The sequence below is a fragment of the Vitis riparia genome, chromosome 4, assembly GCF_004353265.1.
Source record: "Vitis riparia cultivar Riparia Gloire de Montpellier isolate 1030 chromosome 4, EGFV_Vit.rip_1.0, whole genome shotgun sequence".
In the NCBI taxonomy this organism is placed as follows: Eukaryota; Viridiplantae; Streptophyta; class Magnoliopsida; order Vitales; family Vitaceae; genus Vitis; species Vitis riparia.
This window is the reverse complement of record NC_048434.1, coordinates 22,823,833-22,848,711: the sequence shown is the minus strand read 5'-3', so window position 1 is coordinate 22,848,711 and position 24,879 is coordinate 22,823,833. Positions and strand designations below refer to the sequence as shown.

The following is a 24,879-nucleotide window of genomic DNA, read 5'->3' as shown; positions in this document are numbered from 1 at the left end:
TAAAGTATGTTTGACAATGATTATAGAAATTGTTTTTAACATTTTTAATACTTGAAGGATAAAAATTTTGAAGTGTTACAAAAGTTAGAAATACTTCCAAGAATCATTATCAAATACATTATTAGTATAACTATCTTATGTATGATTGAGTTAGACTAGATTCAAAGAAATATAATTTTATATCATTATTAGTGTGACTGTCATAGAGTTTTTAAACCAAATATGAAGCACACCTATTGACTATACAAATAATTAGTCAAATTAAAAAATAACGTCGGTAAGCCAAGTCAAATTAGAATTAAAGACCTCACTCCTTTCCTTGTCAAAGTTTGGCTTACATTCAAAATAAAATATAGCAAAGTTTGTTACGTCATTCTTTTTATTCACCAAATCAACAGCCCACTCATTCTGGGAAATAGGGTTAGGCTACCATTTCAGAAGATAGCTTTCTGGGGAAGATCAAGAAGATCCAACATTTCAGATTCGTGAAATCTAGTGTAATCTGCAAGCGTTGTTCTTCAGTTTGATGGCCCAGATGAATTAACCACATTACATGCAGTTTAATCTACTCCAAGGCAAAGAAAATGAGGAAAGGAGTTACCAGGGAGCCACACCACGCTAATGCGTTTGGCACTAAAGACTTTTCTTTGCATACTTTTCCATCCGAACAGACCAAAGACTTTGACTCATCTGCTCCTGGATCATTTCTCCTAGTCGCGCAATCCTGCCCTTATTTACTTGTTGCCTCGACTGTTGTAGGGAAAGGGCCGAAACAGAAAAGATAGAGAAAGCTGATCTCTAATGGCTTCAACTGCTTTACTGTTTCTTCTTCTCTCTGCATTTTGTGTTGCAGCATCAGCCCAACAAAGAGGTTCTAATATAAGTCGAGGTTCTTCTCTAACTCCCACTTCCAACTCCTTTTGGCTGTCACCCAACCGCCTATATGCCTTTGGATTCTACAAGCAGGGTGATGGCTATTATCTAGGAATTTTTCTCAACGGAATTCCCCAGAAAACTGTAGTGTGGACAGCCAACCGAGATGATCTCCCAGTCCCCAGCACCGCTACCTTGCACTTCACTAGTGAAGGCAGGCTCAGGTTGCAAACGCAAGGTCAGCAAAAGGAGATCGCCAATTCTGCTTCAGCTTATTCTGCTTCCATGCTGAATTCGGGAAATTTCGTGCTCTATAATTCTGATGGGGACATTGTATGGCAGAGTTTTGATCTCCCAACTGATACCCTTTTACCAGGTCAACGTCTCTCTGCAGGGAAAGAGCTGCTTTCTAGTATGTCAGAAACTAACCCCTCAACTGGATTATTTCGCCTGAAGATGCAAAATGATGGGAACCTTGTGCAATACCCGGTGGAAACTCCAGACACGGGAACATATGCTTATTATGCATCAGGTACAGATGGAAAAGGAGCTAATGTGACCCTTAATCTTGATGATGAAGGTCATCTCTACTTGCTCAATACAAATGGTTCCAATATAAAGAATATAACAGATGGTTATAACAAGGAAAACCTCTATCGTCTGAGAATCGATCCGGATGGGATCTTCAAACTGTACTCACATGATTTGGGTCAGAACGGCAGCTGGTCAATTTTATGGAGATCTTCAGCCGACAAGTGTGCTCCTAAGGGTCTATGTGGGCTTAATGGGTTTTGTGTTCTGCTTGATGACAGGCCTGACTGTGTCTGTCTTCCTGGATTTGATTTTGTTGTTGCAAGCAACTGGAGTTCGGGCTGCATAAGAAATTTCGAAGAAGATATTTGCAAAAGCAAGGATGGAAGTACCAAATACACCATGTCAACATTGGATAACACCTGGTGGGAAGATGCTTCCTACTCCACTCTATCATTACCAACCCAAGAAGATTGTGAACAAGCCTGCTTGGAGGACTGTAACTGTGAAGCTGCCCTGTTTGAAGATGGAAGTTGCAGAAAGCAACGGCTTCCTTTGCGATTTGGGAGAAGATCGCTAAGTAATTCAAACATACTCTTTGTGAAGGTGGGTTCCACAGAAGTTTCACAACAAGGAACCAAGAAAGAGATCCGGACAGACATCCTAGTTATCAGTGTTTCATTAGCTTCTTTTGCTCTCATTATCTTGGTCATTTCTGGAGTTCTAATTCATAGAAAGAATCTATGGGCATACAAGAAGATCTCAGAGACTGGGAATGTTGGATTGACTGAAGGCGTTGCTCTGCGATCATTTACCTACATGGAACTTGAGAAGGTTACCAACGGTTTTAAGGAAGAGATTGGTAAGGGAGCTTCTGGGACTGTTTATAAGGGAGCCATATCAAACGACCAGAGGATTGTAGCAGTCAAGAAACTAGAGAAGGTGTTAGCTGAGGGGCAAAGAGAATTTCAGAATGAATTAAAAGTAATTGGGAGAACACACCACAGGAATCTCGTCAGATTGCTGGGTTACTGCCTTGAAGGGCCAAATAGGCTTTTGGTATATGAATACATGAGCAATGGATCACTTGCAGATTTGCTCTTCACACCTGGAAAACAACCTTGCTGGATTGAGAGAATGGGAATTGCCCTGAACGTGGCAAGAGGCGTTCTCTATCTGCATGAAGAGTGTGAGACACAGATCATACATTGTGATATTAAACCACAAAACATACTCATGGATGAGTATAGGTGTGCAAAAATTTCTGACTTCGGATTAGCAAAGCTGCTGATGCATGACCAGACCAATACCTTTACCGGGATCAGAGGAACAAGGGGCTATGTTGCCCCTGAGTGGCATCGCAAACTGCCAGTGACAGTTAAAGCAGATGTTTACAGCTATGGAATTGTGTTGTTGGAGACCATGTGTTGTCGAAAGAATGTAGACTGGAGCCTCCCGGAAGAAGAAGCCATTCTAGAAGAATGGGTCTACCATTGTTTCGAAGCTGGTGAGCTTGGTAAACTAGTGGGCTATGAAGAGGTGGACAAGAGACAGTTGGAGAGGATGGTTAAAGTTGGTCTCTGGTGCATCCTGGACGAGCCATCGCTTCGTCCATCAATGAAGAAGGTTCTCCTGATGTTGGAAGGCACTGTAGACATCCCAGTACCTCCAAGTCCTGTTTCTTTTCTTTCTGCCATCTAGGGTCAGACAATGCATTTTTGTTTTCCCTGTTTCATAAGCACTTACTGGCTGCACCTTGTGTTAAGAATTTCTCTGCAATTAAATTAAAAGTAAAGCTTTGGTTTGTTCAATACCATGCATTGTCAGAAACATAATGTAAATTTCTGGATGCTCATGCACAAATTCACACATGGTTTTATCTAGTGCACGCCACTTCCTTACCACTCAATATCTTATTCTTCCTAATAACTTTAACATCTAGCCAGATCCATGGCAGGGTCAGAGGAAACTCAATACCAGTTTCTTCAGTGAAGGTACTGCGTTAATTGCCACATGAGATCGGCTGAGGGTCTTAGCTTGTTGAGCACAAATACACATAAATCAAGCAGAACTAGAAGAAATTCTTGATTATCAAGTGCGAGAACATGCTTAATTGAGAGTCATCAAGAAAGTTTAGTGCTACAAAAGATGGTTTATTAGGGAATGCCGAGAACAGCCATATAGAACGTAGGGCAGACTTACAAAAATAACCCAAAGTATAAATGTAGAAGTGACGAAGAAATAAGACCTTCTGATGAAAGAGTAACACACTCTTGGTATAGCAAATTATAAACTATTGATTTATAAATATAAATCCAAAAATGAGTGCAATTAACAGTTGGATTCACAATTTATGGTCTCCTGAGAATCAGTAGTGTACATCCAATACTGGCAAAACAGATTCACACCCCACAACACCAGCATCAGTTTTGGCTGCAATGAGATAAGAAACAAGAACTCCTGAGTCATGCTAATGGATGGAAATCACAGGTCTCCTTTCTACATCAATGGGACTTGGAAACTTTGTCCAAAGCATCAAAAACACCCTGTAAAGTTACTTCCTCCACAATCACAACCTTATCCCTTGATTTAGAACCGGAACTAATAGACACCTGCCTTCTTTTCACTCCTACAACCTGTTAATGGAGAAAAATGAACTCTGTAAAATTTATCAGCATTGAGAACATTACTTTTTAAATAAACAAACTATACTGAGGAAGGAAAAGAACAGACAGAAGAACAATTAATCCAAGCAAAAGAGAACGGAAAAGATGTAAAATAAATAAATTTTTTGGACAAGAAAACCAAGAAGAAATCTTATGTAACAATAGATGTACTCCACAGTCCTTTTTAGCATATGAACACATCTTACCATATTCATAGGAATGTATCTAGCTATGTAGTAATGAAGAAGAAAGGAACAGTTGTGAAGAAGGTGCTATCTATTTACAATTGCGAAGCAATCATGACAAGAGTTTGGTGTATCAACCTAATCTACTCAGTACCACCACCAAAGAAAAACCTACAATTTTTCAAAAAAGAAAATTAAAGAAAAGAAGAGGGGGAAAAAAAAAGACAGGATTATATTCTTATAACATTCTGCCCTTAAGGCCTGACTCAAGTAGTAAAGGGATGGGGAGGGCTTGTGGGAGGTTCTAGGTTCAAGTCTCAATGGGGGACAAAAATTTACCATAAATATATATCTATATATATATATATATATATATATATCCTGATGACATTTTATAATCAAAATAGTGAAAGCCCCCCATAGTGCAAACAAATGATTCAGTGTCATGGACCTATGAAACCATTCAATCTATAAAAGTCTAACTTGGAAATAGGTAAAGCTTCTAACCAATCTTGAGAAATAGCTCTTCTAAGAACATGTATCCAAAAGAAAAAAAAAAATACCATTCTAAACAACCATGGGATTTCGGAAGTATTGAATGGAGAATGAAAATATATTTACTCAAAACTTTTCAAAGCAATGTGCATGCAAGAATTTCTTCTTCCAATCCCATCAATTGTAAGCCAATTCTTATTTTTATTATTCTCTTCACAAAAATGTAAATTTTTCAAATCTCAATAACAATCATCATCCTAATAATAGAAAGTTTGGTCCCAACCATTTGGGTTGGCTTCATGAATAATGACTCACTGTTACATACCAAAAAGGGTCATATCCCTTGCAAATTGCTTTTTATTCTACTACTTTTATTCAACTTTTCGTCCTTCAACCCCATAGTTAAAACCTTCAAGCTCACTTTTCCTACTACCACAAGTTCCCTAGCTTTGGCTTCCAACAATGCTCTAATTTCAAGTGTCATCTCTCCAAGTCATGTCACATCTGATCTATCATACTTTTAAAAGTCAGGATAGCTGCAAAACATTAGTTGGACAAAATTTTCCTATGCTATAATGAAATCAAAAAGAAAAATAATAAATAAAAAACCTACTAATAACCCAATAATTAAAAAAATGGAATTTACTCCTATTCAAAATGTAAAACCATCCTATACAGGAATTTCCAGATTTTTCAGGAAGTGAGATTTTGGACAGGAAGTAAAAGGAGTTTTTATTGCAATCTATTAATATGGAAGGTTGAGTTCTTGGGGAATGGACGGATGTCTTTCTTGAATTTTGAATCATTTTTGTAATTATCCTGTTACCCCTAGGGAGATTTTTTCTGTTTCCTTCTCTTGATGCTACTGACACTTTCCATGTACTTGGGTAACAGCCCCTTTTGGGGTTTCATTTATGAATATTTCTTAAATATTTTTTTAAAAAGAAAGTCCACTAATTTATACGAAATAAGTTTAATTTATATGAAATAAGCTGCTCAAGATTTATGTTCAATTTTTTCTTACAACACCTCTCTGTTTTATCGGTCATGTGATCAATCAAAGCTCAAAACTATTAATAAACTAGTCAGTATTATGAACTGATGGTTTGTCATAAGTTTCAGTCACAAATTAATGCGTGTATCTGATTTTATGAAGGGGTTGAGATATATATTTTTTTACCATCCTATTAGCAACTAACTGGCAGTTCCAAAAATGTTTAAGAGGAGCCTACCAGTAAATCAAATGAAGAAAACATGCTCCACTCAATTTCATGGGCAGATATTAGAACTTACCAATGCATCAATATGTATTTAGATTAAAGCCATGATGATGGAGTCTATAAAAACATAATCCTTTTCAATGAAATTGAATTCAAAATTTTTTGAAAATTTATCATCCATTGAAATTAAAATATAGAGGAGTAGTTGCTTAGGGTCTTCTTGTCTAATGCTCCCTCTCTCTTGCTAAGACTAATAAAGAAAGTTCTTAAAATGAACCAAGTATTATTGCTATAATCAATTAGTTGTAAGGGTAAGCATTTTGATGTAGCAGTTGTTGGTACTATTTGAATGTTGAATCTTTACCATTTTACAAGTTTTATTTACTTGATATAGATATTTTTTTCTTTATCATAAATACATTTTATTTGGAATCAAACCAAAAACCAAGGACCAAAAGACGAGTATTGACAGATATATCAACCATACAAATATTAGGGTATTGACAAAAATATTGACAAAATATCAATAGCAGAAACTTTTCAAAAGAAATGAAGGAAATTACTAACATAACATGGAAAGTTAAAATGGAACTTCAAAGATTACTAAGACATGCAATGGTGCACCAATTAGAGTCAAAATATAAACAAAAGTTATCTACATGACAAGTATGTAGTATATCGGACAAAAGTTGTGTGCTCTGACCAATGAAAGTGTAAATTGGTCCATAGGCATCTATTTTATGACAAATTTTTAAAAACATAAGATTATTGGAGAATACAATGGTCATGGATAGCCTAGGTATCGTCTAGAATCTCTAGGGAGTTCAAAACCATCATCACCCCTATTCTCATAGTTTGATATTTAGGTAGGGAGAGTTTTAGGTTAATTTTTGTTGTAAAATTTAGGTAGAATTTTAGGTTCATTTTTTTAATTCAGTTATATTTGTGTGCAATGAACTTTGAGTAGTAGTTAAGACTGATTATGAAATGTAAGTTGAATCTTTTAGATTGATTTTTTTGTTAGTTGATTTTTAGAGTAATTTGTTAAGTAAATTTTAGCAATAAATATAGGTACAATTTTTAAGTTGATTTTTTATATATATTTTTTTGGATATGGGTGATTTTGAAGTTGATTTATAGATAAGTTTAGATTCAGTTTTAAGGCGATTTAATTTACTAAAGGACTTATGATTTTATTGAAATTTTAGGTAAAATTTTCAGTGAGTTAGGAAATCTTGTTTGGAGTGAAAATAGCCCAAAATGTAAAATAAATGGAAAAAAGTAATAATCATATAAATATATTAAGATATTTCCCAAAACATCAAGAAATATTGCAATATTTCAACAAAATTTCAGTTGCACACACATTTTATATACTAATCATATGTCTCACATGTACAATATAGGCACCCCTACAGCTAGCTCGCTGGATGAAACTGGCAGAATTTTCATAGAAAAATGGCAAAATTTGGGGCATTTTCTTAAAATTCCAACTTAACGATACACATCAGACAGTTTTAATATTGGGGACCACTAATACCCCAAACTTTTCTGGTTTTTCAATGGTAACATCAAATTTTGTTCCTTACTTGAAACCCCCTTATCCCCCATTCAAACCCCTTGCCACCAAATTCAGGCCTCAACTACCCTTGCTACTATATGGATTTGAGTGTGAAACTTTACACACAAGCAGACCCACATCCTAACATAGAACTACATATCTTTTATCAAAATAAATATGTGGTGTTCAGTTTTAAAATTTTGAGACTATATATATCTATATATAGAATGACTTGTATGTTGACCTCTTGGATGGCATTCATTCTAATAACCATTCTGTGGGGCATTTTTAACTTACCACTTTATCTTCACAACATCAGTTTTCTATTGAAAACCTTACCCTGAATTTAATGTCCTTCAATACTTTAATTTCTTATTTCCTATGAAAAAGGAAAAGAATCTTATCTCTTGGTGCCGCTTCTATAACCCTATGTAAACAGGGTGCCCACTCTTTTGCTTATCCAAACAAGGAAAAGAAAAGAAAATAATAAAAACTAACACTGAAACAAAGTACATATAAATGCAAAACAACAAGTATCCAGATATTCATGTTCTCACTACTACCTAATTATAAGAGACCACCCTCCATCAATGTATCCTATAAGAGGCAACATCACTTCTTTCCAAAACTACTACATTGTTATTGGTAATCCTAGAATACTGATGATCCATGACCCATCCTACAATGCTTAAGCTAATGTTATAAGGAAGTATCATTCACTTAAACTTAAATAAATAAGTAAATTATTTGTAAATATGTACTTTATCCCTAGGAAATCTTAATAAAAATCCCACACAATTGACATTCTTAGTAGGGATGTACCATTCTATTCTTTGTTGATGAAACTTGTCCTCCATGCGGAGAGGGTGTTAAAACCTCGTTACAATACTCATATTTCTCTCTTAACATCAAACTAAAAAGTGCCCAACCAAGAATGTTTCCCTCTTCAGCCATCAGATCAAAATATTCAAAGAATTTCTTTTCATTTTATGTTTTTCCCCAATGCACAGATAAATTTTCCAATGTGACAATTGCAATGAATCCCACTAAAATAAAATCAAAGCCGAAGCCTTCTACATTAGACATTATAATTGTTGAACAACTACTATTGTTGTCCGCCTCAATCTCACCTACTTTTATCTACCTCAAGATTTAAAGTAGTTCTCCATTTTAAATACTGAGAGCTACATTGTTGCTTTCTGAGGAAAACTAGACCCAAGAGCGGTGTTAGTCAGAGTTGAATAGAAAACTCGGATTGGCTTCTTTTCCCGCATTTTCACAGCAACCAAACAAAGCACAAATCTATTTCCAGAAAACTAAATATTACAGAAAGACTCACCGAGCTTATGTAATCAAGGAGCGCCGCGTTCGCTTCTCCATCCTTTGCAGGAGCATCGATTTGCACGCCCAGCGCCTCATCGTCGAAATCTGAATTCATAATCCAAATAAAATAAAATAAAATAAAATAAAAACCTAAAAATTAAAAACATCAAACAACAACAGCAAAACGCGCGCGCACATAGAATTGGTTGTTTCCTGAGAAGGTGCAGGAGAAGGGTAAAATTCTCTGAATCTATTAAAATCAGAATTCATGAAAAGAACATAAAACAAAAAAAGATAAAATTTCAAAATTTTAGTTTCTCTCACTTTCCGAACGTTTCTGGAAACCAAACAGGGATTAAGAAAACCTGGAGAGATGGACCTGTGATGGAGGAGACTTTGGAGCCGGGCTTGGCATGAACGGTGATGGAGACGGAGGAGGGAGGCACGAATCGAATACATGAAGGGAAGCTGCTGTTAACAGAGTCAGATGACTGAGTTGACCCGCCTGAGTTGGCCTTCGCTTTGCCCTTTTTACTTGGAGCCATACTTAGGCTCTGTGTCCAGGAATATCGACATCATCTTTAATTCTTTCCTGTATAATTCGGTGGCTCACTTTATATCAAATTTGTTCGTGTTACAAAAACTACAATCAAATTTTTAAGTGATTCATAGCCTCTTTCGTAACTGTTTTCGAAATCGGTTCTTCGAATGTTTTATTGGATAAAAATCTGTTTATAAATCTAAAATATTTTTAATTTATTTTTAATATTTTAAAAATAATTTTTATGTGCTTTGTTTTATTTTTAATCATTTTAAATATTTATATAATTATTTTTTAAAATAATCTTAAAAAACAAATGAAATTAATAAAAAACAATTAAAAAATATTATCTAAAAACATCCTAAAAAAAACAGTTTTTAATTATTAGATGAGTTTTTTTTAGGTTTTTTTAGAATAAAAAATAATCATCGAACAAACCTTTATTTAGATTTTTAACTAATTTAGCATAATGAAGATATCAATTTGTCTAAATTTTTATAAAAATAATAAAGTACTAAAATACTCTCCATAATTGAATATGTGTAATAAATTCTAAGTAATTGAAAAAAGATATAAATAAACAAAAATAAGATATAAGAAAACCAATAAATGAAATTTGGGTACAAAACTATAAAATTTAAAAACATATTTTAATATTATAATAAGACTCTAATTTTTAAGATTAATATTATCGACTTTTGTTTGCATATTAAATCTAAGTTTATATATCAAATATTAAAGAATTTTTTAAACCATCACTAAACTTTGTACTTACATGAGAATTAAACCGTTTTTAAATAATATAACTCAAGTTTAGTTATATAATTAATTGAAAATTAAATATGGTAAAAAATTTACTAAGTCTATTTAATAGAAAGTTAAATATGCTAAAAAATTTACTAAATATAAGACACACAATTATAATTGTAATAATGATATTTAAAGGAGAGTAATTTTGACTCCATTGAAGAAAAATAAGGTCTTGTAGCACTTAAATTTGAAATATAAATGCTCTTATGAGTAAAGTTGTAATATTTTTTTAAAAAGAAATTACACATTTAATTGAGATAACTTTTTGTGCACAATATTTTTGAGATAAAGAAAAAATTCCATATAAATTAGATATAGATTTTTATGCTCAAAATATAACCCTTAATCTCATTTGTTCTAGATTTTGAAAAATAGGATAAATAAATAAATAATTTTCTTTTAAATAAATTGATTTCTCATAGTTAGAATTCATTGATTTTATGTTCTTCTAAGAGCCCATTTGGCAATTGAGAAAACAAAGGCTATGCTTAAATAAGAAAAACACCCAAAAGGGGGTGGGGGTGAATTGAGTTTTTAAAATATTTTCAATCACAACAAATTCAAACACAATATAAGCAAAATAAAGAAATAGAGTTAGAGAATTCAAACTCAGGTTTTATAGTGGTTTGACACTTCCTTGCCTACGTCTACTTTCCTCTATCTCCTAACCGAGTGAGAGTTCCACTAACTTGAAGTTTCAACCAAGCTTCCAATCTTCTTACACTTGGATTTCGGCTCCAATGAGCTTTTACACAATCTCTTCAAGATTCGAACCTCTTGAAGGCTTTAACACTCATATTTTTACAAGAAAGAATCCCTCAACCTAGCTTAATGATAGCTCAAATACAAGACAAAGCTAGGATGACACACACGAGTGCACTAAAGGATATGCAAGTGATGATTTAATGCAATATGAAATAAATGAGAGCTTTTTGACCAAGAACAGGTAGGTAGACTATTGAATGCAAGTGTTCTCTTATCAATAAATGAAGTGGAACTCTCAATTTATAGGTTTCTAAGCTCGGAAGTCAAAAACAGCAAAAGGTAACCTTGTCCGGTCGAACTAGGGGTCGACCGATTCACTAGCCGTTGGAGCATTTAATGCTTGACAAGTTATCGTTGCCTCGACCGGACCTCGACCGAGAAGAGAATCACCTCGATCGGGAAGAGAAGGCCATTGGGAGAGAGAGAAAGTTTTTAACATCCTTCGACCGGTCCTCGATCAGACGAGGTCAACCGGTCGACCGGTTCCTCAACCGGTTGAGCCGGTTAGCCATAGTCTTGACCGGTTGAGCCTTTTTGGCCCCAAAAATCTATTTTTTTAATTCCTTTCTTTTCTAAAACTTAGGCAAGGTCTTTAGATAAATTATTAAGCCAATTATAAAACATTTTGCCTAAGGTATATTAGTTAAAAACTCGGGTTTTAATGAAATCGAAGTTTTAAAGAATAAATCAAGTTTTCTAAGTTGCATGAAACGTGTGAAAATCCTAAATGCACTCATGCATTCATCTTACATTAGTTTCCTATGATCACAAGTTTTCTAAGCGTCTCGATCTTGTATCCATTTGGTCATTTGATGAATTTTTGAGTTTATGCTTGAGATTCTTAATCATTAAACCAATTAGTCACTTTACCATGGTTTGTTATCATCAAAACCCGATTAGGAGAACCCTTGGGCTAACAACAATGATTTTAGAAAGCGTTTCTATCATTTCTAATACTTGAATGATGAAAATTTTCAAGTATTAAAAATATTAAAAGCGTTTCCTATAATTACTACCAAACGGGCTCTAATTCTAACCAAAATCCATTTTTGGGACACAAAAAGAATTTGGTATTCCCAAATAATGATTTGTGGTAAATGTGAAAATTTCATTTTCCTCCTAGTGTGGTATCTCACTAATGGTTTTTTGCCCCTGTAGGAAAAACTCAAAACCAATCTGGTTTTATATGAAGCTTCTCCTTGTGCTTAGTGCAACATTGAACAGATTAATTAATATTTAAAACCGTAGGATGGGATAGTAGGTGCTTGGTTGTATATGAAGCTTCTCCTTGTGCTTAGTGCAACATTGAACAGATTAATTAATTGTTTGATGATGTTGAATAACTATAGTCATGAGACATTATATATACTAGTAATGGATTCGACTTTCAAAACACCCCCACCAAAGATTAGGTCACGGTGTATAATATTATGGATTACAAGATTAGAGATATGCATGGGTGGCACCCCAGAAAAAGCCTTGAAGAATAATGGCAATGACTCAATCAGAGAACCCACTTTTAAAGAAAGAAACTCGATATATAGTTTAAGTAAAGAAAGGGTTCGTTTGACTGTATCGAAGAAGTTGCCTGCAGGGACAAACCCCCAGCCCATATGCTTTTGTTTAATCTTAGCGTAGGGTTGTGTAAGTGGAGTTGGTTTTTGTTTTATATAATCAAGAAAGCTTCATGCTGACCAAAATGTACTTATAATATTTATGCATCTAATTAAGTGGCCCCTCTACGGCTAAATCGGTAAGGCTGTCTCGGCACACTTGGGTTTTTTAATTCCCGAATCATGTTCATAATTAATCTATGGATCTAATTGTTGATCAATATCAATATGAAAAGATTAAGAAATGGCAAGTCCGGACCATGCTGGATCCTGTCTAATGCTTCTTAGGAAAACTCACTTTCAACACAACCAAATCATCATTTTGGTTGGTGTTGGAGGCATGGGGCCACAGGTTTCACAAATGGTTTGTGGGGAGATGAACAAGAAGGCTATAAATATCCAAAAGAGACACAGAAAAAAAAAAAAGCAAGAAATGGTAAGGGGCATGTGCTAAGATGCATGGTAACTAACTGGTAAGTAGAGAGGGCCATGTGGGTGTGGCATCTGAAAGTGCCTCTCACGTGGAGAGTGGACCTAATTCCTCTGTTTGTTTGTTTGTTTTTTATTTTGGTTGAGTGCTCCATGCAACATGGGTCTCACCTTGCTTCGCCAACTAGTATTGCTTTGCCTCCTCAAGTTTTGAGCTGGCACACATTATGATTAGGGTATTCGCAAAAGCATCAAAATTCAGTTATAAGTTTCCATTATGTTGGTGCCTTAACCAACAAGCATATGGGACCATTCCATATTGTGATGTTGGTTTTGAGTGTATGAAATGTTTTTTGGACTGTTCAGTACTTGTAGAGGAAGATTTTTTTGGACTGTTCACCATGAAAAAAATGTATATATTGAAATAAAGCACTTATAGACCCAACTGCAAATCATTTTTGTATGTTAGATTATAGCTACCAAGAACACTACCAATGATTTATATGGCTGTCCTGTCTGTCTTCAGAGGGAGGGTTCACATTAATATTTCATTCTTTGTATTACAGATACCAGATTTTACGCCCAAAAAACAGTAGTTTGGGTTGGTTGGTAATTAAACGGGTTGGTCTCAGCCAGCACACAAATGTTTCATGTTCAGCTTTGCAATTAGAACCAAACCAATCTAAATTCACATGGCCACATATATAGATGACTGGTTGCTAGCCCATATCGTTCTGCCATAGTCAACTAGAACAAAACTGAGTGTTGGTGGGCATGCGTTAGACTGCAGCTGTCATTCCTTCTTGTGCACAGAATGAAAGCCTTTCCCAACCAGCTAAAATACAGAAGTTGTTCTAATTAATGACAAAAATTTTAATGAGAAGGAGAGTGGAAATGAGATTCTATGAATTACAAGTACAAAGTGTTCGACTGGTAATAGATAGAATTAAACACATCAACTTAATACAGCTGCTTCCACCTAGGAAGTGGGCATCTATTGCTTCCAAGAGTTACCATATATTTCACTCAGAAAAGGCTTACCGCATATGCTAGCTTATGCATTGGAAGATGAAAAATACAAAAACATTAAGGCAATTGAACCTGCCTCATCTACATGGTGGTAGTAGTTGGACATGGAGGGACCACTATATCAGTTATCCCTTCTAAGATCAGCACTACACTCTTTATGGAAGGACGAAGAGCAGGTTCATCTTGAATGCACCACAATCCCACCTTAACCATTCTTTCCAAGGTTTTTTTATTTGCTTCTTCATCAGCCACAAGCTTATCCAACTCTCTGGAAACCATGCACTGATAGACCCAATTGGACAGAATAATCTCTTCTGGATTTTTCACCTGAACTTCCATGTTCTTTCTGCAACATACAATTTCTAACAGCACTATCCCATAGCTGTAGATGTCAGCTTTTACAGATATTGGAGTGTTCCTCTGCCATTCTGGTGCCAAGTATCCTCTAGTCCCTCTGACCCCAGTGAAGGTCCTTGTTTGATCAGGCATCAACAACTTGGCTAATCCAAAATCAGAGATTTTGGCATTCCAAAATTCATCCATCAGAATATTTTGAGGCTTTATATCACAATGAATGATAGGGGTTTCACATTCTTCATGTAAATAGAGGATACCTCTTGCCACATCCAATGCAATTTTAACTCTTTCATTCCAGTGAGGGCGGGTTCCCGCATTGAAAAGGAGATTTGCAAGGGAGCCATTACTCATATATTCATAGACCAGAAGCCTCCTAGAGTTTTCAGCACAGTACCCCATCAACCGAACCAAGTTCTTGTGGTGAGTTCTCCCAATTGCTCGCATCTCTGCCTGAAACTCCCTTTCACCTTCTTCTACTATCTTCTCTAGTCTCTTTACTGCAACTAGTTTTTTACTTTTGTACAAAAACCCTTTATAGACTTCTCCGAAAGAGCCCTTACCCAACTCTTCTTTGAACCCACTGGTTGCTCTTATGAGCTCTTTGTATGAAAACAATTGCAAGGTGAGCTCCTTGGCTGGGCCCAAATTTCCCGTCTCCAACAGCCTTCTGTACCTAAGAACCCGGTACTTGAAAATGAAAAAGCCAGAGAATAAAAGAGCAACAAATGAACATGTAACGAAACTCAAGCTTAAAACAATAATTAGCACTATTGCTTTCTTGCTTGTCACTATAACTGGTGGCTTTGTTGGGCTAGGAAAGGTCCCGTTCTTGGTCTCAATACTTCTCATGCCCACCTTCAGGAAAGCTGTGGAAGACACTTCTCGATCTCTTACAACATATCTCAAGGGAAAATTTTGTTTCTTGCAATGCCCATTAAGATATAGGGCAGCCCCACAATCACAGTCTTCCAAACAAGAGTTGCTGCAGTCATCTTTTGACATTGGTGCATCAAAATAGGCGTGGTCTCCCCAATTCAAATTCTCCATTGTCTTGATGCCATAAAAAGGCGTTTTTTCTTCCTCATCTCTACACCCTTCTTCAGAGAAGTTTCTCCCACAACCAAGAGATCTTTGATTAGGATCAATGAAATCAGAACCAGGAAGACAATCACAGTAGGGTTTATCGTCAGCAAATGTGCAAAAGCTGTTGAAGCCACAAAAACTTTTCACATCACATGCATTGTTAAGTACTGACTTCTCCATCGTTATTTTGGGTTCACTATTGTTGTAGTTGGCATGAGAATAGAGTCGAAAAACTCCGTCAACATCAAGTGTAGCCCGATAGATAACTTTGTTGGCATCTTTATTGATTGAAGATGAGGAAGTCAACACACTTCTCAATGAACCAAGATCATCATTCCTCCGGAGAAGTAGGTCGCCTCTGCTATCATTGAGATACAGGTGGCTGCCACTGGTGAAAGTTCCAGTGCTCCAGTAAGCATCTCCTGGAGTGTGAGCAGTGTCTGCAGGGTACAGAACAAAGTTCCCATCAAGCTGCATGTTAAGGTCAAACCGTCCACTTGAATGATTGGATTCTGATAAACTAGAAACTAATTCACCCCCTGTGCGTAAACTCTGGCCTCCTAATATAGTTTCAGTTGGGAAGCTAAAACTCTCCCAAATGGGATCAGAGTCCTCGTTATAGAGCACAAAATTGCCCGAATCCAACATGGAAGCAAAGGCTGCAGCGGTGGTTGCATTAGCAATGAGCTTCTCTTCCCCTTGATCAGTTCTCAGAAGAAGTTTACCATCCTTGGTTAAATCCAGAGTTGCATTCGAGTTGACCGGTGGATCATCTCGATTTGCTGTCCAGACAACAGTGTTGTTGGGATTGCCTACCAGCCAGATCCCCACAGCAAAATTGAGACCTTGCTGGTAAAACCCTGACCCGAACGGGAGGGCCATGAAGTGGGTTGAGATTCTGGGGAAAGTGAAGAGCCCAGACTGATCTGGTTGGACGGCTTTGGTTGAGCCCCTTCAGCAGCAGAGAATACCAGAAGGATGAAGTAAACCACAGATACAGAAGCCATGGGAAGTAAAGACATTTTAGAACAATGTCAGTGATGCTTTCTTTCAACTATTAGATAAGGGTGGAAGGAGATGATCGGAACTTCAAGACTTGTTAATAATGTAGATTTGATTTGATTTCCAAAGCGCGTCCTAGAATTTCATTGGCTCTCAAATGGGACATGAAAGAGACTGCTCTAAAATCATGAATTGACTAGTGCAGAAATTTCATCATTGACCTGGATCGACTTTAGAAAAAGCAAAAAGGTGGAAGGAAAATATGCAGAAATTTCTCCATGAGGACCATTTCAGCATGGGCTTTTCTATGGTTGATTCATAATTGAAACACTTTCCAGAATTTTCATCAGAAGCAAAATGAAACACAAGAAACAGGCTTCTATAGTACTTGGAGGTAAGGCACCAAGAAAACAGAAGTCTTAAGCATAGCAATACAGAGACAAGATTATTATTAAGAAATTACAGAGGAGTTGGAGATGGAGGGAATGGTATATCCACAGTCCCTTCTAACATCAATATCACACTCTTCATGGAAGGACGCAAAGCCAGGTCATCTTGAACACACCACAAGCCCACCTTCACCATTCTTTCTAGCGACTTAAATTCTACTTGTTCATCTCCAACAAGCTTATCCAACTCTCTGGCCACAAGACAACCATACACCCAACTAGAAAGAATGATCTCATCTGCAGTTGAAACTTTAACCTCTATACTTCTCCTGCAACAGACAATCTCCAAAAGCACAACCCCAAAACTGTAAATGTCAGCCTTCACTGATATTAGGGTATTTTTGTGCCATTCGGGTGTAGAGTACCCTGCTGTCCCTCTGATCCCAGTAACAATGCCTTCTTGATTTGGCATTAGCAGCTTTGAAAATCCAAAATCGGATATCTTAGCAGTCCAGGCATCATCCATGAGTATGTTTTGAGGCTTTATGTCACAGTGGACGATTTGGGACTCGCACTCCTCGTGCAGATAGAGTATCCCTCGGGCTAACTCTAGTGCAATTCTCACTCTTACTTTCCAAATGGGGCGCTTCTCAGCATTGAAGAGAAGATCTGCAAGTGAGCCATTTCTCATGAACTCATAAACAAGAAGCTTCCTTGAGCCCTCAATGCAAAAACCAAGCAGACGGACTAAATTCCTGTGATGAGTTTGCCCAATCGCAGTCATTTCAGCTTGGAACTCCTTCTCTCATTGTTCCACAACTTTCTCTAGTCTTTTTACAGCCACAACTTTGTTATCCCTTTCTATTGTCCCTTTGTAAACAAGCTCCATAACAGCCTCTCCCCAACTCTTCCCGGAAGCCATCCGTTGCCTTCTCAAGCTCATCATAAGAAAAAGATTGCAGAGTAAACTCTTCCGTTGAACCCAAATTTACTTCTTCCGACTGTTGTCTGTAGCTCTAAACTTGATGTCTATATACCCAGAAACTGGAGATTGCAATGACCAAACACAAGAATGCAATGGAACCCAAACTTAAAGAAAGAACTAAAATGAGAGTTTTCTTGCCATCAATCTTCACTTCTGTATTCATTGGAGCAGGTGGGGGACGGTTTGCAGACTTGACTCTCTGCAAATGTCCCTTCAACAAGGCTGTAGCAGTCTCTTTCCGATTTATCCTACCATATCTGATCGGGAGCTTATATTTATAGCAATTTCCATTCCAATACAGTGCTGCCCCGCAGTTGCAATCATCCAGGCAAAACTTGCTGCATTCTTCCATCTTCATTGATTTCTTGTAATAAGGATAGTCTCCCCACCCTGTATTTTCTAAAGTAGTAATGTTGTATGATATCAATTGATTGTTCATTTTGCTGCAATCATCACCATTGAAGATCCTAGAGCAGCCTCGGATCTTCTCACTAAGGTTGTTGAAAGCAAAACCGGGTAAACAATGGCATTCAGCTTTAGTACCAGGGTTTGAGCAATAACTGTTGAAGCCGCAGAAACCTTTGACATCACATTGATCACTCAAACTTGACCACACAATGGACACATTGAAGCTACCATTGTTCTCAAAACGATGCGAGTATAACCTAAAAATCCCATCGGGATCAAATGTTGCACGGTATATGGTGGTCTTGCTCTTGCTGGGATTGGAGTTGTTCCTGAAAGTTCGTATGATCGACGATGACATCCCACTGCTCAAGTATAGAGCGCCTTCAGTGTTGAGACTCAGCTGAGTTGCAGAACTAGTCCCAGAGCTCCAGTAGGCGTCATCGCTTTCCGCTGAACTATTTACTGGGTACGAAACAAGGTTTCCATCTTCCTGCATAGCGAGGAAAAACCACCCACTAGAGTGGTTGGATCTCGATTCACTGGAAACTATTTTATTGTCAGAGTCCAAGTTCTGACCTCCTAATATGGTATCAGTTGGGTAACTGAAGTTGTTCCAGATGACACTCAAATTCTGGTCGTAGAGCACAAAACTACCAGAATCAAGCATAGAAGCAGCGACTGCAGGACCTGACCCATCAGTAATGGATATTTCACTACCTTCCTCGGTCTGTAGGAGAAGCTTTCCATCTTCTGTGAAGTATAGCTTAGCGTTTGCAGAGGCAGGTGGATCATCTCGATTAGCAGTCCAAACAACTGTGTTTTCGTCTGTACCGACCAGCCATATTCCCACTGAAAACCCACTGCCTTGTGGATAGAAACCAAATGCAAAAAGGTCGGATGGTGAAGCCCATCCTATAGGGGAGCCATATTTAGGGGAAAGTGAAGAATTCAAGCTTATTAACTTGGTCTTCTCTGGTTGAGCTCTAACTCCTACACAAAGTAATGGCAGAAAGAACACAAACCATACAGAAGCCATGAGAGGAGACCAATGTATCAGAGTCTCAATAAAGTTCAGAACAAAACTAATAAAGCCACACAGTTGACTCTCAAAATCAACGACGACTTAAAAGCTGATCTCGTCATTTAGCCAATTGAACTTTCTTACTGTTTTCACTGGATGGTTTGTGGCAAGGTAGCATAGAGCCTTACTATTGTTTCTGTCCAAATTTTTAAAATTTGTATTTTCATTTTTATTTCCACCTTCTTACATCTCCTTTACCATTGTTTTATTTCTTTCTGACCTTAAATGTTGGTTTTAATAGGGTTGAAATAGAAATGCAAATATGTGGACCCTGTATGTCAGCTCATGCATTTTCCACTCACTGGCAAGTTCGATTTTAATTTGAAAATAATTTTATTTATTAAAAAAAAATGACTTGGAGTCGCTACTTATTTTTGTTTTATTTTTAAAAGGGTAAACAAAATAAGAAAGAAAACCCTAAGTGTGACTCCTTATTTTGGAAAATGTGGTATATGAAAAACCGGATCGGGCTCGGGGGTCAGATTACTTATTGGAAAGGTACGGTAAAGACCGTAACACCCCTCTAAGTCCCTAAAATTGGGTCTCTACTAGTAAAATGAAGCTGACGTGACAATCAATAAGAAAATCAATGGATACTCAAATCGATCATGCACATATTGGAATCAAAACATGCATAGTGAAGGATCCAAATGGGAATGGATGCATACCTAGGCCACGAACGAGTAATACGCTTATCATAAAAATGGGATCAGTGTATAATAAAGAGCACTAAACATATCACATGCATCACCAAACAAAATTAAAACTGGTCGAGGGAAAAACTGGATTTTTGGAATTTACTTGAAAATTGGAGTCTTAGAGATGATTTGAAAATTAGAGTTTTAGAGAATTATTTGAAAATTGAATTTTTAGAAATTAAATGTAAGAATAAGAATTTTATAAATTAAATTTGAAAGAAATTGGAATTTGGGATTTCAAAAAATTGAATTACGGAAATTGGGACTTTGGAAATTAAATTTTGAAAGGAATCAGAATTGAAAATTATTTGAGAAGTAGAAACTATGAAAATTGAATTATAAAAATTGGAAATCTTGGAAATCATTCGTAGACAGAATTTTTAGAAATAAATGAACAAAACGATAATAATAATGATAATAATAAATAAGCAACGGAATAAATGCGAGAATTGGAATATTGGAAACCGAAAATTAAGTTCGGAAATTGAAAATTGGAGTTTCAGATAACCAAATTTGGAAATCGGAAATTTGAAAAATTATTTAAAGACTGAATTTTAAGTAAATGAATAAGCGAGTGAATAAATGAACGGAATAGCAATAATGACGAAATAATGATAATTGGATAAATAATTATAGAAGTTAAGATTTCGGAAATTGGAAATTGAACTTAGGGATTGAAAATTTGAGAAATTATTTAGAAATGAGATTTTAAATATATGAATAGGGAATAAACAAATGAATGAGATAATAATAATAACGAAAATAATCATTAAACAACTGAATGTGAATAGTGGGATTTCTTAGATTGGAAATTAAATTTGGAAATTAGATTTTTGAAGAATTGAACTTTAATGATTATAATTTTTAAAATAAATAAATAAATAAATATAGAATAATAATAATAACAATAAAAAAAATGATATTTAAACGAATGAGAGCGAATAGTGGAATTTTTGAGATTGAAAATCAAATTTGGACGTCGGATTTTTGAAGAATTGAACTTTAATGATTGAAAATTTTAAAAGAAATAAATAAATAAATATGGAATAATAATAATAATTAAAAAAATAATATTTAAATGAATGAAAGTGAATAGCGGAATTTTTGAGATTGAAAATTAAATTTGAAAGTCGGATTTTTGAAGAATTGAACCTTAATGACTGAAATTTTTAAATAAATAAATAAATAAATATGAAATAATAATACTAATTAAAAATAATAATATTTAAACGAATGAAAGCGAATAGTGGAATTTTTGAGATTGAAAATTAAATTTGGAAGTTAGATTTTTGAAGAATTGAACTTTAATGATTTGAAATTTTTAAGAGAAATAAATAAATAAACATGGAATAATAATAATAATAACAAAAATAATATTTAAACGAATGAATGTGAATAGCGGAATTTTAAAAAATTGTTTAGAGGTGGAATTTTAAAAAGAATGAACTTGAGAATTAGAACTTAAAAAAAATGTTTGAGGAATGAGATTTCTTAAAGAAATAAATTTCGAAATTGGAAATGTTTGGAAAATTATGTGAGAGTGGAAACCATGAAGATTAAATCTGGAAGTTGGGATTTTGAAGAATTGCTTGAAGACACAAGTTTTGAAAATAGGATTTAGAATTTGGAATTTAGAAAATTTATTGAGAAATTAGAGTTTTTTTTAAAAAAAAAATTACGAAAATTGGGAACTTGAGAATTACTTAAAATTAAAGCAATCAAATGGGCTAACTTAATATGGGTATGAGCCAACTTAATAAGGGTGATCAACATAAAGAGCATGAGGCCTTTCATCAGCACATTCGGGTTTGGGCTCCATCTCAAGCCCATATCCATTAACATGAGCATATCCAAGCCTTCAATCCCCATCACGGCCTGCTTCTCCACCTGGGTATCATCCCCAGAGAAAGCTTCCACCACCGGCGAGGTAAGGGACGAGGTGGCCGCTGAGGTGGAGGGCCATGAGGCTCTCCAAGCCTCCGACACGTGTGCTGCTAATGAAGACGGTGGGGGTGACGGGAGCGGTGGAGGTGGAGTAGGCGGAGTGGGCGGCGAGGGCTCCGATCTCCTCGTCATCCAATTCGATGATGGTGGGGTGCACGCCGATGGTGGAGAGCAGGCACTTCATGATGTGGCATATGTAGTAGGAGAGACGGCTGAAGGTGATGACGGGGTTCTCGGAGATGAGGCGCTGGATCCTTATATCGGTTGATTCAGTGACGTTGATGGCCAGCGGGGAGGTGGTGGTGGGAGTGAGCTCCAGGTGGACGCCGCCCTCCGTTAACGTCCGGAAGCGCCGCACACCTTGGATCACCGGAAAAGAGGCGCAGAAAGAGGAAGAGGAAGAGGAAGAGAAAGAGAAGTTGAGGGAAATGAGGGGATAAAGGTGGTTGTGTGCATGGAAGGTACGTGGTGTAGAGAGATGAATGGGTTTGTAGCTTTGGGTGTCAAATGCAACTATGGGCAATGAGAGGGATGGGTATGAGTGATAAAGAATGGAGAGTTGAAAGGTGATGGGTGTGTAGGGGTGTAGTGGAAGAAAAATGGATTCAGCGTGCATGAGGCATGATGAATGATGCATGGCGTTGGACATATTGGAGTAGTAACAGTGTGGGTATCAAGGGTGGATGATGAGCATGGTAATGGTTATGAGGAGGTGGGTGACTGAGGGGAAATGGGTGTAGAAGATACAGTCATATCTTCATGGTAAAGAAAATGGGTATCGAGAGGCGAGGTATGGTGGCAAGATGTAAATTGATGTGTGACAGGGTAAGACACTAAGAACAGAGGAATATCTAAACAAAAACAAAGCATAAACTGACAAAGCAAAATAAAACAACCCAAACCATGCTTCGTGTTTTGATCAACAGATTCAGCTATAGGTGGGTGAACCTGAGAGCATCTCATAACAATGAAAACAAAGCAAAACTCTTGTGTGATTGATGGTGAAGCTAAAACAAAGCTGCATTGCTCTCAAAACAACCTAAAGAAGTGAAGGAGATAACAGTAATGAACCCATAACTCAAACATGAACCATGAAACTAAACATATAATCAGATAATCCACAGGAACGGTTAAAAGAAAAATAATGAGATTGTATATCGATAAAGTAAGTCCAGGGATCCATGGTAGCCATACCTCTCTTTTCTCCTCTCCCGAGCTCTTTGCCCTATCTGGATGTCTTGCTTCCTGAAAAGCCTTTTTCTCAAAACCCAAGCTCGCCTGACCCCCTAGAAACTCTCCAGAAAAAAATATCTTCCTACCTGTCCCCTCAAAACCCTACTCCTTGCTCCTGTCTTTCTCTCGAGCCTCCTGACTATGCTCAAGATCCTCTGTTTCTATCTTCCCTCGCAAGCCACACTACCCACTCCGTTGTGCATTGCTCAATGAAGATGTCATCCTCAAGCACCACCATGGCCGACCATGCCTTTTGCCACACGTCCATGCAATTGTTTTTCTCTTTTTTCTTCAGAAAGAGGTCCCCCCCTACTTCAAAGAAAATGGAAAAAAATTCCATTCCCTTGGTCGTTTGCAAAGGGGGTCTACAAAATAATTACATGAAGGAAGATAAATAAGTGAGAAGAATTAAAAATATATTGTTTTTAACCATTCTCCTAATTCAAATATTACATAATATCTCATACTTAACAAAATAAAAACTATTAATAATAAAATATATATATATATATATAGAAACCCTTAATAACAAAATATATAAACCTTCTAAATTTATGCATTTTTAAATTATTTAATCTTTTATGATTGAGAAAAAAGTGAAACGAGTTTGAAAAAACTCATTTCACTTTAATTTATTAGATTTAAAACTAATATTTATTTTCCGTTAGTTTTTTCTTTCTACTTTTCCTCCAAATATAGCTTTAGAAACTAAATCACATTCAAATTTTTAGAAACTTCCAATAATCAAGTTTAGCTTTCCAACCTACCCTCTTAAACTTGATTTGTAGTTCCAAGTAGTGTCCTTAACATTCTAAAATCTTTAAGGCTTTGTAAAAATATCTATAATTTGATCTTTTTCATAATGCACTATGTAATAAAATGATGTCTTGTATCAAAATAAAGCTTCAATCATGGAAATCTAGATTTTGATTTTTTGACAATGCAGTCAATCATTTTTTGTTTACATAGTTGATATCTTCTTGTTACTTGTAACCCTTAACTATTAATCTTGTTTTGTACCTCTCTAGTTCTCCTTTAGCACTCTTCTTTGTCTTATATACCTATCTTACTCTAATTATCTCTTTCCTTTTTAGAAGAGATTTCAATTCTCATACTTATTGCTTTTATTTTCTCACCGATAGTATTTTTTCATCTTTTGTCTTGAATTGTTTCTTCAAAACTTACTAATTCACAATTTATAAAAAGACAAAAGAGGGCTATATCACTTTGATTTTTAGTTACCTCATAAATATCTTGTAGACTCCTAAATATGATATTACTTCACTTGAGATTTCCAATAAAGATGTTGAAATTCATGAGTTGATGAAAATGGTAATGAAAGTGGAGTAACAATCTCTTATAAGCTTTCTCTTGTTTCTATTATTCTTTATTGTAGACGGGAGGATTATCATAGATGTCTTTTTGAACACTCCAATCTCATTTTTTTTTCTTCATTGAATTTGACATCAATAGGGTTGTATCACCTATGATCCTATTTTGTGATAAAAGTGAGGTGTTGACACAATCTAAAGAACTAAGGAACTATCATAAAGGTAAACACATAGAAATGAAGTACCACCTTAATTGTGAGATAGTATAAAGAGACGATGTTGTTGTGGAGAAGATACCTTAAGCAAGAGAACTTGATAGATCCCTTC

At 36.0% G+C, this 24,879-nt stretch overlaps 5 protein-coding genes and 1 pseudogene across 5 annotated transcripts; 1 reads left to right on the top strand and 5 right to left on the bottom strand.

The window, feature by feature from the left end:
* Window positions 1-477: 477 nt before the first annotated feature.
* LOC117912601 (G-type lectin S-receptor-like serine/threonine-protein kinase LECRK3) lies at window positions 478-3,215 on the top strand. Its single transcript, XM_034827259.1, has one exon. The coding sequence runs from the start codon at window positions 802-804 to the stop codon at window positions 3,103-3,105; it is 2,304 nt and encodes a 767-aa protein (XP_034683150.1). The 5' UTR covers window positions 478-801; the 3' UTR covers window positions 3,106-3,215.
* Window positions 3,216-3,541: 326 nt separating this feature from the next.
* LOC117912605 (UPF0235 protein C15orf40-like) lies at window positions 3,542-9,419 on the bottom strand. Its single transcript, XM_034827261.1, has 3 exons — window positions 9,234-9,419; window positions 8,871-8,959; window positions 3,542-4,040 (listed from the first exon to the last, which is right to left on the bottom strand). The coding sequence occupies exons 1-3, from the start codon at window positions 9,397-9,399 to the stop codon at window positions 3,909-3,911; spliced, it is 387 nt and encodes a 128-aa protein (XP_034683152.1). The 5' UTR covers window positions 9,400-9,419; the 3' UTR covers window positions 3,542-3,908.
* Window positions 9,420-13,883: 4,464 nt separating this feature from the next.
* On the bottom strand, window positions 13,884-16,686 carry LOC117912602 (G-type lectin S-receptor-like serine/threonine-protein kinase LECRK1). Its single transcript, XM_034827260.1, has one exon. The coding sequence runs from the start codon at window positions 16,361-16,363 to the stop codon at window positions 14,123-14,125; it is 2,241 nt and encodes a 746-aa protein (XP_034683151.1). The 5' UTR covers window positions 16,364-16,686; the 3' UTR covers window positions 13,884-14,122.
* A 49-nt stretch (window positions 16,687-16,735) lies between these two features.
* Window positions 16,736-17,838, bottom strand: LOC117912604 (annotated as a pseudogene).
* Window positions 17,839-17,888: 50 nt separating this feature from the next.
* On the bottom strand, window positions 17,889-19,301 carry LOC117913348 (G-type lectin S-receptor-like serine/threonine-protein kinase LECRK4). The gene has a single exon (XM_034828288.1). The coding sequence runs from the start codon at window positions 19,299-19,301 to the stop codon at window positions 17,889-17,891; it is 1,413 nt and encodes a 470-aa protein (XP_034684179.1).
* A 2,637-nt stretch (window positions 19,302-21,938) lies between these two features.
* On the bottom strand, window positions 21,939-22,637 carry LOC117913347 (glutaredoxin-C6-like). Its single transcript, XM_034828287.1, has one exon. It carries the CDS (start codon window positions 22,635-22,637, stop codon window positions 21,939-21,941), a length of 699 nt encoding a protein of 232 aa, XP_034684178.1.
* Window positions 22,638-24,879: the final 2,242 nt, after the last annotated feature.